General features: G+C 26.5%; 3 protein-coding genes across 3 annotated transcripts; all 3 read left to right on the top strand.

Moving 5' to 3' along the window:
• Nucleotides 1-1985: 1985 nt before the first annotated feature.
• On the top strand, nt 1986-10781 carry LOC108774515 (putative odorant receptor 69a). Its single transcript, XM_018540649.1, has 9 exons — nt 1986-2069; nt 3264-3670; nt 4104-4203; nt 4884-5042; nt 7537-7943; nt 9133-9232; nt 10020-10121; nt 10207-10365; nt 10722-10781. The coding sequence occupies exons 1-9, from the start codon at nt 1986-1988 to the stop codon at nt 10779-10781; spliced, it is 1578 nt and encodes a 525-aa protein (XP_018396151.1).
• Nucleotides 10782-14099: 3318 nt separating this feature from the next.
• LOC108774514 (odorant receptor 67c-like) lies at nt 14100-16303 on the top strand. Its single transcript, XM_018540648.1, has 5 exons — nt 14100-14491; nt 15049-15148; nt 15699-15800; nt 16086-16244; nt 16292-16303. Exons 1-5 carry the CDS (start codon nt 14100-14102, stop codon nt 16301-16303), a joined length of 765 nt encoding a protein of 254 aa, XP_018396150.1.
• A 3700-nt stretch (nt 16304-20003) lies between these two features.
• On the top strand, nt 20004-20402 carry LOC108774513 (uncharacterized). Its single transcript, XM_018540646.1, has one exon. The coding sequence runs from the start codon at nt 20004-20006 to the stop codon at nt 20400-20402; it is 399 nt and encodes a 132-aa protein (XP_018396148.1).
• Nucleotides 20403-20807: the final 405 nt, after the last annotated feature.

Below are 20807 nucleotides of genomic sequence, written 5' to 3'. Positions count from 1 at the left end.
CAAAAATCGCGATTTTTTTTAAATAAGAATAAAACTAGTTATAAAGAGATATGTATACCATGTTTTAAGAAGAGAGTTGTTTGTAACTTTTGTGGGAAAAAAATTCTATTTAAAAAACAAATAAGACAGTTTTATTTTTTATTGAAATGTTGATGTAAAGTTTCTTAATCTTTTATATTATCGGAGTAAAACATTCGCAAAGATGAGAAAAAAAGTGCGTAAACACACTCAACTTCTTCCTAGGAACGTACAACTTTCCACGCAAAGTGACTTTCACCCCACCTCCCTTCATGCTATGAAACGCACAACTTTCCACGCAAAACTAGATCTACCCCTAGACAGAAGAGAATGTGTGATGAACCTCGTTGCGCATGGAAAGTCATATCCCTCGTAGCAAAAGGGGAGGAGGGATGGAAGTCATTTCGAATGGAAAGTCGTGTGTCCTTAGATAGGAGGGGGAGGGCAAGTGGAGACCTCGTTTGTATAGGGTCGAATCTTTGTATAAGCAAAAATCTTTAGAAATATTTAAAGCGTATAATCGCTAAACGCTTCTTTTATATTATATGTATTTTCATAAAAAATAAAACTGTTATATTTGTTTTTTAAATAAAATTTTTTTCCACAGAAACCACCAGTCTTAAAACATTGTATATCTATACGTTTTTTTATAACTAATTGTAATTTTAAAATTATTTATCTGAAAATACATTTTAATATTTATCAAAATTAACAATCATCTTTAATAATAAAATAATTATTTTTATTTTATATATTTTTAAAAAAAGATTTAACACCTCACATTATATATTTTCTGTATTTCATGCTAAAGTTATCTTGTACATAACATATAATTCTTTATTCTTCACGTAAAATAAAATTGTGTCATGTTTTTCATTAAATTACATTAATTGTATACATTTTTATAGAATATCGCAAGGTACTATTTAATAAGTATATATGATTATAAAATTATCATAAATATAATATAAAAATATATTAGATATTTTTTACAAATTGTTACATATTTTTCTATTTTCATTTATTCACATATGTATTATATTCTTATCTGTTGCGAACGTAAATTTCTCTTCTCTAATACAATATCAACTACACAAATATTATTGTTAATTTTTTATTATATTATTAAAAATTATAAGAATTTTTATTTTATGTATTGTAGATATATAATAAAGATCGTTCATAACAGAAAATATTTTTTGTATTGTACACAAATATTCTTTTAAATACGACATAACAAAATATTTTAAGACTAATAATAAGATTTACATTATTAGCTTTAAGTTTATTTACTTAAAAATTTTCTATTTTACTTATCATATAACACCTTATACAAGGTTATTGCTATGTTAATCAATAATACTTCAAAAAATACAATAATACTTCAAAACATACTGACCTACGTTTAACGAAAAAATCAATGTATACTTTCCTCCTGTATTTTATTATTTCTTTTCCTCTCTCATAATTTTTGCCGTATTATAGTTCCGCACACATCGCTTTGAAGAAAAGTACATTTTGCTTTAAAATATAAATGAATGCAACGTAGGTGTAATTTAAGTGTTTAGTATCGCGTGATTTTCTTTCCTCGAATTCTTGAAAAACGTTATTTTAATAATTTAAGTGTTCAATATCGCGCGATTTTTCTTTCCTCGAAAAAATTCTTGAAGAATATTATTTATACACTTTAGTCGAGTACGAATCGTAATAAAGTGCGTTATTTTCTATCTCTAATACTCTATGAGATTATTATTATTATGACAGAAACATTGACGCTAGAAAAGATTATTGGCTTCTTAAAAGTAGATCTGACGTTTGCATGTTGTTGGCCACTTCCGATGGAGGCTACAAAATTTCAAAAAATTCGTGACAAAATATTTCGGCTGTTATGTTGCTTAAATGGAATTATAATGTCAATATCATTAATATATACATTAAATAAAAAGTATAATAATGTGATTCTTGTGATGAAAGTGGGCTGTGAGTTGAGCGCTTTTATGCAAGTTCCAGTACAAATTATATTGTTCACTCTTCAAAGTGATCGTTTGCAAGTAAGAAATGTAATGGGCTTTTAAATTTGTCATAATTTTAATTTATTTATATCATAGATCATAGATATTAAAAACATAACATAAATCTAGAAAAATGAAATTTAAATAAGTAATGCAAAGATTTAAATTTGTGCGATACAGTTCATAGACAAATTTTTCTGCAACTGTATGGTAGTCATGACAGTTTCTAAAAAAATTGGAAAAAATTTTTTTAATAAAATTTGTTTTAATTATTTCGATTTTTCATGATAAAAATTTTAATATAATTGACATTTAAAAAACAATTTAATATTAATTGTGTGAATATATGTGTGATTTATATATGTTATTGCGTATTATGTATATCCACACGACTTTTTAAAATTTATTTTATTTGAGTTCTGAAAAATAAAAAAAAATTTCTAAACTTTGCACAAATGTAAAATAAATCAACATACATGTCATAATAATAAATATAAAATTAGCCATCGTCACGAATTGACAATAATTGACATTAAATCATTATCTCATAAAAATAACTCTTGGCCATTTTTTCAGATCTTCTGATCTACTATTATTGTTCGTACCAAAATATATTTTATGACATTAAAAGTCTCTAGTACAAGAAACAACTAAAAAATGGGTTTAAATAATAAAATGTGAATTGTGAAATAGTACGGTAGGTTTTTTCGTTTTATCTGTATCTCAAAGTATTTAGAATTGCAACTATTTTGAATTTATTAAAAAAGTGATTTTATGGTTTTTCAAATTTTATAAAATACAAATAACTTCTCATTAAAACGTTCATTCAATTGATTCCATTATCATTTTCATTTCAATTATTTATAAACTTTTCTTTAACTTTAACTATATACTATAAACTTTATCAAAGTTAACTTGTTTTAATAATCTTACTTTTAAAAAAATGTATTTGTAAATAACCTTCCTAAAATCTTTCAGTAATCCGTGAAAAAATGTACAAACAGTAATATATACATTTGATACTAATATTTTATACTATGTGTTATATACAAAGCAATTAAAATTAAACTATTATACTTATATTTGTGCAAAGTTTAATTTGCCAGAAGCATAAAAAGTTACAATCAAAAATATATTCAAATATTTTGACAAATAAATTTAGCTAGTGTACAAATAAAGACTTCCTTTGCTGATTCCGTCACTAATGAGAGATTACATAATATATTTATGTAGATCATAATATACGAAATGGAAAATTATATTCAGCAAGCAAAATCAGAAGAAAGGAATATATTTCAACGATATATCAACAAGTGCAAATTATTTTACGGTACGACAATGTGTTTGATAACCATGACAGCTATAATAATGTGGTTCGGACCATTAGTGTTGAATCAACCTTTTCCAATCGAAGTTGAGTATCCATTCGATGTGAACAAACAACCACTAAGAACTATTATTTATTTGCATCATATAATAGTTGTATATCAAAGTCGTGTGCAAGTATGTAGCAACATTTTCGTTGCTCTTCTGCTTTGGTTCATAGCAGCAAGATTCGACATTCTGTCCCAGAAATTTCAGAAAATTACAAGCACCTCAGAATTCATAATCTGTATACAGCTACATCAACGATTATTACGGTAATATGCAAATTATGTAATACATTACCACATAACATCTTCTTTAAAAATAATTATATACTTGTGTATTCAACACAAATAAATAAAGAAAACTATATTCGATCAAAGCGAGTTTTGATATCTAATAACATTTTTTGTATAAATTTCACAATGTCCAGTTCAAACTAAGAGTCTATTATCTGTTAGTTTAAAAACACAGTAAACTCTGAAATTGGATTAATATTACAAATTTAATTGATAAGAGTATTTTCATTTAAAAATATCAGTCTTTTTAGCTAATTTCAGCTGATATTATACGACAAAAACATCTTTAAACTTATGTATTTATATTATTTTTTATTAACTAACACATAATTATAATAATTTCATAATATATGATGTATATAACAACAAAAATTATTAAAAACGAGTACCAATTAATAGCTAATTACAGATATGCAAAAGATGTTACTACGACAGTTCGATATATAGCATTGTCAACGATAGGATTCAGTACCATAGCAGTGGTATTCAGCGGTCTTACTTTTTTAAGCGTGAGTCTGTTTCGTCGTTACATTGCATATACTTGTTACATAATATTAAATACATTTGTTTGTGACAATATCTTAATTAAATAGAGTAGTAGCATGTGAATTTTTAATTATACAAATATGTCTAATATTTATGTAACTAGTATTGTACATATATAAACAGATACGATCTAGGCATTAATTTACTTAAAAAAATTAAAAGTTTAGTAATTTAGAAATGTAGACAACGACCAATTTTTTTCTTTCCGTCACAAATAATAATTTAATATTGCAATATTTATATTAAAATATTATTTTACACAGCAACAACCATTAACTATAAAAACTCAATTTTCTGCCGTTGCTGCATCTGCACTCATAGAAGTTTTTATTTGCGCATGGCCAGCTGATTATTTATTACGCACGGTAAGGATAAGAGCAAAATAAAACATAAGAAAAAGCATAAAAACAGTTTATAACAAAAATAATACATCAATCAAAATTGCAATAAATTAAAAGTATATAAATATAAAGTATGCATAAATTTAGAATAAATACATACATGTGCACAATTTCTTTTAATATGATCTTTGAATCACACTTGTATTTTGTAGAAAATATATATTATACATCATATTAATGACTGTGTCTTTACTCTGGGTAAAAATTTTCCTTATAATGTTTTCGTTATTTTAATATTTCAGAGCAATGACATTGGCCATGCTGGATATGAATCGTTATGGTATAGTAAAGACGTATCTTTACAGAAGAATTTGTTATATACTGTGTCGAGATGTCAACATCCAGTAACTCTAACAGTACCATGTATGCTACCGACTCTTTCACTTAATTATTATGCCTCTGTAAGTCATATCTTAAATTTAAATATTCACAGGAGGATTAAAGTTCAATAATCTTGGACATAATAATTTATAAACAAAGTATTAAAGATATGTTGATTTTCGTTCTGAAATATGAAATAGTCAGCAATCTTTACATGCACAATTCTAGCCAGAATAATGGTTTTCTAATTATTATTTTCGACACTATCAATTATTGATGTCTAATTATTAGATGTCGTGCTAGCTTCACAGATCCCTGATTAATTTATAAGGAAAAGTTGATCAGTACCTTCATTTCTATAACATGTCAAGGTTAAGGTCGAAGTGGTGTCCCCTAATGTAAAGGTTTTTACCAGCTTTAATTTATTGTATCTCCTAAACCAATGCCGTCCTCCACTTAATTCTTGTAGGAAATCACTCCCGTAGAATATATCTGAAGGACATTAAAATCGGTGAGGTGTCACTTAAAATACATATTTACGGTTTTACGTAATTCTATTCCCATTTCTTTTCGGACAAATCGTTATTATTTCCTATTATTCATAAAAACCAAACAATAATTTTTCATGATTCGTATATTTTACATTGGACACGAAAATTGACATCTTTTAATTGACACTTTTCTTTGTTATGTCTTTGTTAAACATAATAGTTTCTCAAAAGTACCTATCGTACACTTTCTATACATAAGCTTAAAATAAATAATAATAAATTAAAAGTATTAAAACATTATTTGATCAATAAAATGTTCGTATGAATTTGTAATAATTTACATCAATCATTATTATACATTATATATATATTATTATATATTATATATATACACTAATACTTAAAATAATAATTTATATATTTACATGTAACAGTATTTATCAACTACATTTTCCTATTTGACAACATTTCGAGCAATGCTTACTAAGGGAGACGGGCTGCAAATGTAACCTACTGTATGTATTAAACTTTTATAAAATATGAAAAAAATTAATAAACTAAAGCTATAAATATTTTAAATTATAGGTTAAAGCGCAACTATTCCGTCAGTTTATACTTTAAAATTATGTGCAAATTTACGACGGGAAACAATATCTCTTTGCAGTGACGTGCTTACAGCTACATTATATCATATAATCATAATTGCTCCTTGACAGCCAAAGCACAATCTTCAAATATTTAATATGTGCTATTCAAAAATATAAACATCATCGCGAAAAATGAATGACAGTATCGCTGCGCTTGACTTAGACACTACTGCATGTCTCCAGATCAACAAAATTCCGCTCTATTATGTCTGCATCTGTATCTGTAATACAAAGTTAAAAATTTTAATAAAATTATTAATAAAAAAATATTTACAATTGATAGAATTAATGTCACTTCTTGTTCTTCATTACATTATTTAATATCTATACTTTATACATATAAATTATAAACGCATAAATAGAATATTATATATATATATAGTAAATATTAATATTTTAATATAACAGAATATGCGTATTTATAAAAATATAATATTAGGTAAAACTTGCTAATAAGTAAATACTCGTACTTTAATAAAGGTTTTTATTTTCGAAGCATTTCAATGAAACTAAGGTTGCGGCAGGAAATTCATCGTACATGTGTTGAATAATTTATAAAGTAATTACTGCAGAACGCGGTTCCTCAATTACTGGCGCATTTCATAATCTTGTATCATCATATCCTAGGCATATTACGGAAAATGTTCTTTTCTAAAAGCTCTGGTAATGATTTCAAGGAAAACATTACAAAGAGAGAAAATTCCAAATTATATCGTAAATTTATAATACCCCTACGTATGCTACTTTTGTAATTTGTGTTAAAAATAGATATTAGTAGAAAATATAAATCTACAAACCATACTTTTCACACTGCACATACACATACGCATCTCTATTGTTCATTTTATCACAATTTTATAGTAGAGGTATATTTTACGTGAAACAGAAGCAATGAGAGCAGACATAACCATATGTGCTACATATAAAATTTTCTTTATTATATATCTTCTTATCGTTGAAACATTTTAAGATAGATATTTATTATATATATTACAATACGAGAATATGTGCAATTAACATTCTAATCATGTGGTCAAAGTTGACGTTAAAGAAAGTCATCGCTATCGTAAAACTAAGTTTGTTCCCAACTTGGTGTTGGCCTCTACCAAAAGATACAATTAAATTGAAAGTTATCTGTGCAGGAATATATCAATATTTTTGCGTAATTGTACTTTCTAGCGTGGCTGTAGGTTTGATAAATGCGATGCATAATCATTTTAATGATCCTGTCGTTATTGCAAAATCGATAAGTGTTCTGTGTCCCGCTTTACAAGTCGTTTGCAATATTATGTGCTGTAGAATTAATTCTTGTCGTTTACAAGTAATTATAATGAGTACATTCAGTTTTTATGTAAAAAAAAAAGAAACAAAATTTATCATTGTATGCACTTCCTCTTTGTAAAAATTTATATATTTATATACATAATCGATTCCAGTTGGTTACTTTCGAAATGGAAAATTTCTGTGAGTTACTTAAACCTCGCGAAGAAGCAATCTTTCAACGGTATATCGATAAATGCGTCTATTTCTATGGTGGTTCTATGTTTTGGATTTATCTAAGTGCCATTTTCATTATATCTGGACCTATTACGCTAGATCAACCGTTTCCAACAAACGCGGAATATCCGTTCAATATTTATCATCAACCTCTAAGATCTATTATCTTCATACAGCAGATTATAGCTTGCGTGCAAGGTGCTGCCCAACTATGTATGAATATTTTTATGGCGCTCTTAATATGGTTTACGTCAGCAAGGCTTGAAATACTTATCGAAAAACTACAAAGAATTACAAACATTTCTGACTTAAAGAAATGTATACAAGAACATCAAAATCTATTAAAGTAAGTCACTGTTTTTATTTAAGGCAGGATTATTTTATTAAAAAAAATCTTTAAGGTAGATAAACCAGAAAAAATAAGAATAATAGTATTTATTAAGGGGATATCAAAAGGGTTAAAAGGCAGGATTCCCTTAGGTGGCCAAAGTTGTCCAATTTCATGAGTTGGGGCAAAAGATGAATGAAAATAAGCTCAAAAAAAGAAAATAAAAAAAAATTTCTGAAATAATGAAAATATAGGATTATGTCTATTTTTATACCCTTAAAGACGTATAAAGTATGACATTCCAATGAAAATTGATTCAAACGTATGCAAAAATGTATTGATCATCGCGGAGAATATTTTGAAAAACAATAAAACTGTTTTAAATGATTTGTTTATTATTCTGGATACATAAATAGCAACCCTCGTAATACGTATATCGGGTCCCGACAACTAAATCAGGGAAATATTATAGGATTCTTCTCGGGACTCTATTTTAATTTCTATTTGTACATTTACAAATAGAAATAAATTATAATAAAATAACGTTATTTTATTATAATTTATTATATTCAAATCTAAAGACCGTCAATGTACGAACATAACTAATACGAATACAAAGCCTATAACAGTCTAGCTTGGATCTTTTTAAATGTTTATATATAATTTCGCGTAAATTTATATACTAATATATGTATGTAGTCCCCCCAAACTGCGCGCCGAACGATTGTCGGTCTTAAAACGCAACTTTAATCAACTACCGCGGTACGAATTAAATTGATTAACAATTTAATAAATTAATTGATGCTCTTTTTGGCATCTTATATCGATGTTAAACTATATTAAAATCTGAAAATATTAAATCTGGAAATACATAATTCTTATTGCGAAAAATATTACTTCGGCTGGGAGTCAAATCCGGACATCTTGCTTTACACGCAAGTATCCTAGCCAATTAGACTACCGAGGCAAAAAAGAATTATTTCCAGATTTAATATTTTCAGATTTTAATATAATTTATTATATAATAATCAAAAGTATAAAAATCATAATAGTCGTACAACTTTTGTGGTAAAGCAATTCTTTATATATAATACTTATATCACATAAGCTTTTCTATATCATTTGAATAAATATTTTGTTACATGTTTATCAAAAGAAAATAATATTAACAATTATTAGCGTTATTATTTTTATATTTTTATTTCAGGTATGCGGAAGAAGTGACAATTTTAATTCGTCCTATAGCATTATCAACTGTGAGCTTCAGTACTATCGCGTTAATAATAGTAGGCCTCATTTTATTAACCGTGAGTACTGAGTTACTGCTTTTTCTAATAATAGACTTATGAATTTAGTTAATATCTATATAGATATATATAAACCATTTTTTAATTAAAAAACATATTTGTATAGAATTTTTAAAAAATGAGGAATATTTTCTAATATGAGAGTATTATTTATATATATATATATATAATAGATACATATATTAGATCTATACTTAATTCTCGGCCTTTTTTCCAAGTTTCGATGTTAAATTATAAAAAAAAACGAATATTAACCTAATCAAAAATTAACTTGATCCCTTCACTTTCCACACATTTTTACCATCTTTCAGACAATTGTCAGATTCCGCTTTCGAAAAAAGGTGGTTGTTTTAAGTCAATGAATTCTATGATGAGAAAAATTAAAATTGCCATTATGAAATCTTTAGAACCACTATTTGTACTGTACGACAGTGCTTGAAATGCTGCTTTTCGAACGACATAGTTTTCACTACTATTTTTTGAACTTAGATTTGTAGGACTGACACTTTTTTATCATATCTTATTTAACGCTTGATTGAAGATGACTTTCAAAACGTATATGGCGAAAAAAAGATTCAAATTTGAATAAGTGCTATAGTCGATTGAATAAAGGGGCCGAAAATTACGTTATAGATCGAATATTTTATTTATTTATATGTTTAATTTTTCTTTTACCTAAATATATACAAAAATTATTTTAAAAATTTATTAATATTCTCAACAAGATACACGGATTATTAAATAATAATAATAATGCGTCAAATAATTCATAGTGTATTATAAATAGGATCAACCATTGTCAATGAAAATCCAATGCGTTGGTATAATGTTCAGTGGATTATCAGTAGTGTTTATGTATACGTGGCCAGCAGAACATTTGATTCAAATAGTAAGTTTATTATCACAGAAAGAATTGCTACATTTTCATTAATTAATTACAATAAATCAACATTACTATCCAATATTGTTTCTAGAGTGATGAGATCGGACAAGCAGTCTTTGATACAGAATGGTACCAACAACCAGTCGATCTAAGGAAGGATATACTGATAGTTATGTTAAGGGCTCAAAAACCGATAATTATTTCAGTACCATGTATTATGCCTGCATTATCTTTAAAATACTATGCATCGGTAAGAAATTAATTTTTAATATGCTGTCACATTAAACACGCATAGCAATCACTAGTAAAGTATATTCATTATTATTATATAATGAATAGAAAATGATAATGTATAAAAGCACTTCATTGTATGATACAAATAAATATAATATATATTACATAGAAAAATTATATTATTTAGTTGACTTTTTAGAGATAAGTTGTCTAAATGAATATCATATATGTATAATTAAATACATGGCAAATATTACATGTATTTTGTTAATTTAAAATCATAAATAAGAAATTTACATATATAATTCGGTTTAAACTAATATTTTAACTAAAATAGTTCAATAAGTACATAAAAATATGAATGTGTTCCAGTATTTATCGACTATATTTTCCTATTTTACGACGCTACGAGTAACCATGCAAAATGTTTGAGATGCAAAAACATGTGCTACTGATAAAATTGGAACATACGCAAGCAACTATATTAAATAGCTAAAAATTAATATTTATTTTATTGTTACACCGATTATAACCAAATCTCACATGGCATAGTATGACACAATAAATTCAAAAATCTCGCTAAAATTTCATATAATAATGTATATAATTAGTTAAAAACTTTATAAGTTGTTCATACTTATTTTCTTACCTTTTAGTCTTTTCTTATCATTTTGTTCCATTATACAAAAAGAAACAATTAAATACAAAATTAAAAAATTAATTTATTAACTTACAATTACACTTATAAACTTAAAAATACATCAGTTCTTACTTCTGTTGTAACTCTAAATCCAGATCAGAATATTGTGAATTAAATAAGGAAGAAAACTTCTTATCGTGCCACTGTCAAAGAATGCTACTAAATATAGATAATGCTCTTCAAAATGGTAAGGCCATTATACGTATAAAAATTTTAGTCGTAATCGTGAGGTCTCAAGCAAACCGACCAATCACAATCAAAACTACAATCTTACATTTTAAAACGCTCGATTGTGATTGGCCAATTTGTTTACGACCTTACGATTACTATTAAAATTTTTGTACCTGTAATGGCCTTTATGCTCTTTGTTTTGTAACATATAAATGTAACAATATTATAATAAGTATACCTGCAATACGTACCCTTCTCTTTATAATGCTACATCTTACGAAAGATAACAAAACTATGACGTTTGCTGAGTGCCTTCACATACAAATCCCTCTGGAGATAACACTATGCGCACTGCAATATGACCGATTGCAAGTAAGAAATGCATATCTATAGCGATATTAGACCGACTTTTGATAAAACATTCTCAATCTATTTTCAATTCTAGAAGAATGTTAACGTTAATATGTAAAATATACATATATATATATATTTGTTTTTTAATATTATTAATCAATACTATATACTATTCTACAAATAACTTTTTTTATCACTTCTGTTTATACAATTGTGTCTTCATGTGGAAATTGTATCTTTACAAAAATTACATTATCTTTGGAAACCTATATATGTAATTCAATATTATCGACTTTATTCATTTATTCATAGCGCACAGGTATAAACTACGTATTATCAGCTAAAAAATCAAATTGAATTTGAGTATTTGATTTTTGTTACACCGATTATAACCAAATCTCACATGGCATAGTATGACACAATAAATTCAAAAATCTCGCTAAAATTTCATATAATAATGTATATAATTAGTTAAAAACTTTATAAGTTGTTCATACTTATTTTCTTACCTTTTAGTGAAATGGAGCATATTTTCGAGTAAACAGAAAGCATATGAGAAAGACTTTTACCAACGGTACGTATATAAATACGAGATGTTTTACGCAAACTCCACAGTACTGTTCATACAGTACAATTGTAACTTGTAACTAAAGCGTAAACTACATGTTTCGCTTTTCAACCAAACAAAATATCTATGAAAAATACTATCATCGAATCATTCCTTCAACATCGATGTTAACATTTCAGTTAATATTCATTAATCATTCTTATTTCGAGATTGTCTTAAGTCAGTGCAAATTATATTAAATTTTTCTTACTCGTAATTTTTTAAAAAACAGTTACTGAAATACTCATATTTTGAAAGTTCTTTGTTCATAACTTTTTAATAAACAGTGATCGCCAACTTAAACCTTTTGAAGGCCACTCGGGGTTATGACTTTGACAACATATGTTACGGTCAAGATCATCGGCGCAGTGTCTCCTAATCTGTATAATTACCAAGATTTACATTATTAGTCTTACGCGCATTGCTTCTAAATTTTCTATGTCACTTATATAACACATACAATTATACGTTATACACGTTATATAATTATTTCAATATTTTAATCAGTATAATAATTCAGAAAAAATAATCATACTGACCTACGTTTAACAAATAGCAATGTATACGTCCCTCTTGTACATTATTATTTTCTTTCCTCTCACATAATTTCTGCCACATTATAGTTCCTCTCACATCGCTTTGCCGGAGAAAAGTACATTTTGCTTTAAAATATAAATGAATGTACCGTAGGTGTAATTTAAGTGTTTAATATCGCGCAAGTTTCTTCCCCTCGAATTTTCTTGAGAAGGGTTATTTATAACACTTTAGTCGAGTACGAATCGTAATAAAGTGCGTTATTTTCTATCTCTAATACTCTCTACAAGATTATTATTATTATTATTATGACAGAAACATTGACGCTAGAAAAGATTATTGCCTTCTTAAAAGTCGATCTGACGTTTGCATGTTGTTGGCCACTTCCGATGAGGGCTACAAAATTTAAAAAAATTCGTGACAAAATATTTCGACTGTTATGCTGCTTAAATTGCATCATAATGATAATATCATTAATATATACATTAAACAAGAATTATGATAATACGGTTCTTGTGATAAAAGTGGTCTGTGGGATGAGTGCCTTTTTGCAAGTTCCAATACAAATTACATTGTTCACGCTTCAAAGTGACCGTTTGCAAGTAAGAAATGCAAAGTGCTTTTGAATTTATCGTAACTTCAATTTATTTGTATCATAGATATTAAAAAGACATATAAATCTAGAAAAATTGAAATTAATAAGGAATGGAAAGATCTAAATGGGATATAGCTTACAAATTTTTCAATTGTAATTATGACAGTTCATAAAGAATTAAAAATTTTGTTAAAATAAGATTTTTTTTTATTTCAATCTTTTATGATAAAGATTTTTAATATTACTAGCATTTAAAATTTAATATCAAAATTGAATATATAAACATATGTATATACATACATATATGAACTGGCTGTTTCTTAAATAACGACCAACAATCATATAGTGCTATTTCTGATTAAAAAAATTGAGTCGAAAAGTCCTCCGTCATTTAGCAATTTTTGTAATAGTTAACGGAATATTAATTTCTAAAAATTACCGAACAAACGGATAAAATCAATGCATATGATAATAATTTTAAGATATCTTTCAGTCAAGATATCTTTTAGGTAGGAATACTCTGTATACAATCAGTAATATACATTTAATACTATAACATTTTATACAGTGTGTCATATACAAAACAGTTCAAATTGAACTATTATATTATACTTATATTTATGCAAAATTTAATTTGTCATAATCTTAAAAAGTTACAATTAAAAATATATTTCGGAAATATTGCCATTTTGATAAATACATTTAGCTGATGTATAAATAATTCCTTTTACTGACTCCGTTATTAATAAAAGATTACATAATATATTTATGCAGATCATAATATACGAAATGGAAAATTATATTCAGCAAGCAAAATCAGAAGAGAGGAATATATTTCAGCAATATATCAACAAATGTAAATTATTTTACTGTATAACACTATGTTTGACAGCCGCGGCAGCTGCATCAACATGGATCAGACCATTAGTGTTGGCTCAACCCTTTCCAATCGACGTTGAGTATCCATTTGATATAAACAAACAACCACTAAGAACTATTATTTACTTGCATCATGTGTTAGTTGTGTACCAAAGTCGTGTGCAAGCATGTAGCAACATCTTCGTAGCTCTTCTGCTTTGGTTCATAGCAGCAAGATTCAAGATTTTGTCCCACAAATTTCAAAAAATTACGGACACCTCAGAGTTTATAATCTGTGTACAGCTACATCAACGACTATTACGGTAATATGTAAATTATGTAATGCATTACCGTATAATCGCGTCTTTAAAAATAATTATATACTTGTATACTCAACACAAGTAAGCTATGAAGACTATATATTTAAGTCTTGGTGTCTAATATTTTCTTTATGTGAATTTTACAATTTCCAGTTTAGGCAAACTACAAGAATATAAAAATTAAATTAATAAGTAATTTAATATTACTAATATCAATTATATTATACATCAATATTCTCCTTGACCAAATATAACCTTCTTCGCTTGATTGCACTGGACATCTCTCGACTAATTTTCACTTAAGAACATTAGTTTTTTCAACTGATTTTTTGACTGATACTTTTAGCTCATATTATACGATCGAAACATTTTTAAACTTGTGTATTAATCTTACTTTTTAGATATAAACTAAATACTAAAACATAATTATAATTAATTTTATTATATGTATATTATATAATAAAATTAATTATAATTATGTTTTATATATATACCATATATATAGTGTATATAATAGTAAAATTAATTAAAAACTGGTAGTAATAAACAACTAATTATAGATATGCAAAAGATGTTATTGTGGCAGTTCGATATATAGCATTGTCAACGATAGGGATCAGTACCATAGTAGTGGTATTTAGCGGTCTTACTTTTTTAAGCGTGAGTCATTACTGTATCGTTGTTTTATTGCATATTACATAATTTATTACATAATATTAAATTTGTTTACGTAAATATCGTAAGTAAAGAGAATAGTAGCATGTAAACTTTAAATTATACAAACAGGGAGAACCCTTATGTCTCCTTGCCTATAACTCAATTGTCTACATGCATTTTTGCACACAAATACAAATTTCAGAAACGAAGTCACATTTGCCTACATTATTGCCTACGGCTTACAGGTACTATTCAGTTTTAAAATGACAAATTCTGTTTTAGAACACAAATTTTCTGCTTTGTAGGTAAACACTGCTGTATTCAATCAATTTAAAGACAAAAAAAGCCCCCTCATACAAACATAGCTAATATTTATATAATTTGTATTGTAAAATTTATATAAATAGATATGATCTAGGCATTACATAATTTACTTTAAAAAACTAAAAATTATTTTATTAATATAGAATTGTAAACAATGACTCATTTTTTCTTTCTGTCACAAATATAATCTAAATTTTGTATTATTTACATTAAAATATTATTTGCACAGCGACAACCAATAGCTATACAAACCTCATTTTTTGTCATTGCCACATCTGCACTTATACAAGTCTTTATGTGCGCATGGCCAGCTGATTATTTATTACGCACGGTAAGATATAGCAACTAAATAAAACATAAGGAAAAAGGCATAAAACAGTTTATAAAAAAATAATACAGACTAAAAATTGCAATAAATTAAAAGTATACAAATATAAAGTATGTATAAATTTTGGAATAAATATATAGATGTAACAATTTCTTTTAATATAACTGATGTGATTTATAATCACATTTCTATCTTGTAGAAAATATATATTATACATTATATTAATGACTGTGTCTTTATTCTGGGTAAACATTTTCTTATAATGTTTTCATTATTTTAATGTTTTAGAGCAATGACATTGGCCATGCTGGATATAAATCGTCATGGTACAGTAAAAATATATCTTTACAGAAGAATTTGTTATATACTGTGTCGAGAAGTCAACAACCTGTAACTCTAACAGTGCCATGTATGCTACCGACTCTTTCACTTAATTATTATGCCTCTGTAAGTTATATCTTAAATTAAAATATTTAGAGGAATTTTATTTTCAGTGGTTTAATTAAAGTTCAATAACCTTAGTCATAATAACTCAAGAAGAGTGTTAAAGAAATGTCGTTTTCCGCCCCTAAATATGAAGTAGTCGGCGATTTATGCACAATTCTAGATAGAAAAATAATTTTCCAATTATTAATCGTACATATAATACATGGCTTTTGTCATCATTATTTCCTGTCATTCATAAAAACCAAACAATGATTTTTCAAGGTTTCTTAATTTTAGTTGAAGGCAAAAAATGATATTCTTTAAAAGCCTTCTTTATTATTTTTTTGTTAAACATAATATTTTTTCACTTAAATATAATATATAAGCTTAAAGTAAATAATATAATAGATTAAAACATTATTTGATAATTAAAAATGTTCGTGTGGGTTTATAATAATTTACATTAAAAAAACTTTATAATATATTATATATACATATATACTATGGTACTTAAAATAATAAAATTATATTGTATATTTACATGTAACAGTATTTATCAGCTACGTTTTCCTATTTGACAACATTTCGAGCAATGCTTGCTAAGGGAGATGAGGTGCATATATAATCTACTGTATGTATTATACTTTTCTAATGTAAAGAAAATTGATCAAAACTATAAATAATTTAAATTATAGGATAAGGGTTAATTTCAACTTTAAAGTAATGTGCAAATTCACGACGATAAACAATATCTCTTTGCAGTAACATGCTAATAGCTTACATTATTTAATCATAATTCCACCTTGAGAGCACAAGCACAATCTTTAAAAATTTAATATATGCTGTTCAAAAATATAAATATCATCGCGAAAAATAAACGACAAAACTCTGCTCTACGCTACTATCTGCATCTGTATCTGTAACATTTGCACAAAATTAAAAATTAATAATAAACAGTATTTTAGTGTCTCTTTTTGTTCCTCATTACATTACTCAATATTTATGAATAATTTATATAATTTATAAACGCGTATATAAATAGAATATTACTACAAAATATTCTAATATAAAAACAAAAACAAGCAACGAGCTGATGAGATATAATCGCGGTAAATAGTGCGATAACAAAATTTATTTATTATAAAATTCTTAATATAATTCAATACAGATTTCGATACAGCTCTAAATTTACAAGAGTAGCGCAAATTGCTCGCCATTTTTCAAGGTCATTGACTTTTTCCTTTTCCGTTCGTTATTCATTAAAAAGTTATTAACAAAAAAGTTTGAAAACTAATGACTTTTTTTTTACTACATAAAACAGACCTTGCTTCACGTTGTACAGTACCTCTGACATTCCGAATCGCTGCAAAGCTATGTATAAAAAAAATTAAGTCTTGCTGTGGACAATGTGCTGTGGACAGTATAATTATGTGTGTAATGCACTATGTGCAATATTATGTGTTCAAACGAAGTAGGCAAACGGGACCTTCCTACAATTTCTTTAAGATTTTACAAAATTGTAAGGATATTGTTATATTTATTAATATATATTTATCTCTTATAAATTATTATTTTATAAGTACTTATAAGTCTTTTACGTTACACTCTCGTATTTTATACCATTAGAAACGATACTACATTAGATTTGGAACACTTCCAAATATTTTATTTACTTATACGATTAATTAGTAGCGTGTAATAGCTTACGACATTTATAATATACCTATTTATATAATGTAATATAAATTTATAATAAAAAAATTAAAAAGAAAAAGAACTTCTTATAATCTCAATAAAAATATTTTTAATAATAGTGAACACCGTAAGTACCTAAATGCGATGTGAAGTAAATCTGATATGGACAAAATCCGTTAATAAAATAATTGTCTAGCATAACAATTGTCATAAAAACACGTTTTGCCTCTTGTATTCATTAAAAGTAATTATATTAATTCCTCATAATTTTTAATTACGTAATGCAATCTATAAATATAATGTCAATGCATTACGTATGTCTCTCTCTCTCTCTCACAAGCATTGTGCGTTTTTCCATTTATAAACAATAATACTCTCTATCTCTCACACTTTCTAAAAGATTGAAATTCATATTGTAGTTATCTCTTTCAACACTCAACAATTACGCAGATTACATAAAGACATAGTGTGTAGTTCTATAATAATTCAGGGTAGAAATGTAAGTGCTATGGAACTACGTGGAGGTGAAATACATACCAATCGTATAATTTATTAATCCGCAAGATTGCACATAAACTCAAAGGAGAGAGGAAAACGAACAGAAGAAATAATAAACGTAATATTCTGCCTGAGATATTTCGCGTTGCCGATGTGCATAATCTCGCATTGCCTACACAAGTTTCTACCCTAGTTGCATAAAGTGTTCTTCATACAATTGCGAGAAAAGCGCAGAAATATTAACAGTCGAAATATTCTTGTATGAAGAAGTACGACTGCTTTTCATATAACATGAAAATCGCACCGACTTTAGACAGAGTTATTGCTTTTTTGAAGATAGATTTATTATTCGCTTGTTGTTGGCCTCTATCGCGAACAGCTACAAAGTTGCAAATTATTCGTGATAGAATATTTCGGTATCTATCCATGGTGAACGGTGCATTTATAATTGTTGAGATAATATATTCAATTAGTAATCATTTAGACAATGTTTTGTTACTTATGCAATTAGCTTGTGCGTTGGGCATCTTTTGTGAAGTTCCATTGCAAATATTTTTATTTACGAAACAGCACGATCGTCTGCAAGTAAGAAAAAAGTTAATTATTTTTGTATTATATATTAACTAATAATGTAACAAATGACACATGAAACACATTATTTTATCGACCCATAAACCTATATTTGAATATAAAATTTTTCTACATGAGTTCTGTTTCATATATACATATATCTGGCATGTGTCTCATTACTTTTGTATTTTTATCTTTCTTTATGAAATAGATATAATGTTTTGTTTTAATTTATGTGCTCTGTGCATGTGTGTTTTAAAACTACAATATTTTCTTATATATATATATATATATATAATTGCAGTATAAAACTTTATTCAATTAATTATTCAAAACTTCTAATATATACAGATCTCAATATGTAGTTTTTTGTAATACTAAAATTATTCTAAACAAATTATTATACATAATTGCCTTTATAAAAAGATCTTCTTTATATTTTACTATGTAGTAGATTTATAAAATTTCTAAAGTTTAGAAACATATAGTTTTTTGCAAAAAAGAAAAGTCAGAAATTAGAAAATAAAAACATGGTCAACCTAAATGGTTTTTCCTGAAAAAAACTGTTATACATAGTTAAATTTAATATTAAATTTAACATTAAATGTTCTTAAATTTCTTTGTGTGTAACATCGTAAAATTAATATATTATATAATATTATTACTTATTATTAGATTTTATTGTTAAATTAAAAACTTGTATTTTTAATAAAATAACATACGAGAATAGAAACCGTAATATCATATTTCCTTTAACGGATACAATTTCAGTAAACTATAATACATCAAATTAACTTCGTTGACAGTAAATTTTAAAAATAATAAGAAAGAAAAACAAAATTAATTAGTACTTTAAAATGTTATCAATTATATTAGATATCAAATATAAGTAATTTTCTTTTTTCGTATTTGTGATCTGCCTTTATAATATCAAATAAACATTTTTGTAGCAATGTCATATCGAAGTTGTAATAATTAAATTAAATCTTAACAAATTTACAGAACGTAATTTGCGAAATGGAAGATTATTACAAGCAAGCAAACGCTGAAGAAAAAGATGTATTTCAACAATATATTAACAAATATATTTTGTTTTATGGAACTACGTTAACATTAACTGCTGCATCCTTAGCTGGTTCGCTCATGGTGCCATTAATTCGGTCTCGCAGGTTTCCGCTAGAAATAGAATATCCATTTCGTGTTGATTATCAACCAATAACAGCAATACTCTATTTTCATCAAGCACTCGGTATGTATCAGGTTTCTTGTCAAGTGAGTGCAAATGTTTTCCTCGCTCTTTTAATATGGTTCACAACGGCTCGCTTTGAGATCTTGACAAACAAATTCCGCACAATCACCAAATATTCTGACTGGAAAACATGTATACGAGAGCATCAAGTAACTCTAAGGTATTAAAAAAGTACAAATTAGCATTAGAACCAAATAAAATTATCACATTTTTTTAAAACAATGTTTATCTCTTATATAAATTAATCATAAAATTCTTCTCTATTATGATTCAAAATTATAATTAAATTCTGACAGATATGCAAAAGAAATGAGTAGTTCTATCGCACTCGTAGTGTTATCATCACTCGGCGTTAGTACTATAGCTCTAATATTTGGCGGCGTTACGTTCCTCAGCGTGTGTATATTTGCCGTTTATCGTAATACAGTCTTTAATACATTATACAACACTATTAAATAATTTCTGTTTTGCATTTCTCAATTCAAAATGTTTGTTAAATAGCGATTTCCGCCGTCTGTAAAAATTCAGTATATAATTGTATGTTCTACATCATTAGTAAAAGTATTTCTATG

Source organism: Cyphomyrmex costatus, unplaced genomic scaffold (genome assembly GCF_001594065.2).
Source record: "Cyphomyrmex costatus isolate MS0001 unplaced genomic scaffold, Ccosl1.0 scaffold26, whole genome shotgun sequence".
Taxonomy (NCBI): domain Eukaryota; kingdom Metazoa; phylum Arthropoda; class Insecta; order Hymenoptera; family Formicidae; genus Cyphomyrmex; species Cyphomyrmex costatus.
The sequence above is the reverse complement of the archived record's forward strand: the minus strand, read 5'-3'. Positions and strand labels throughout refer to the sequence as shown.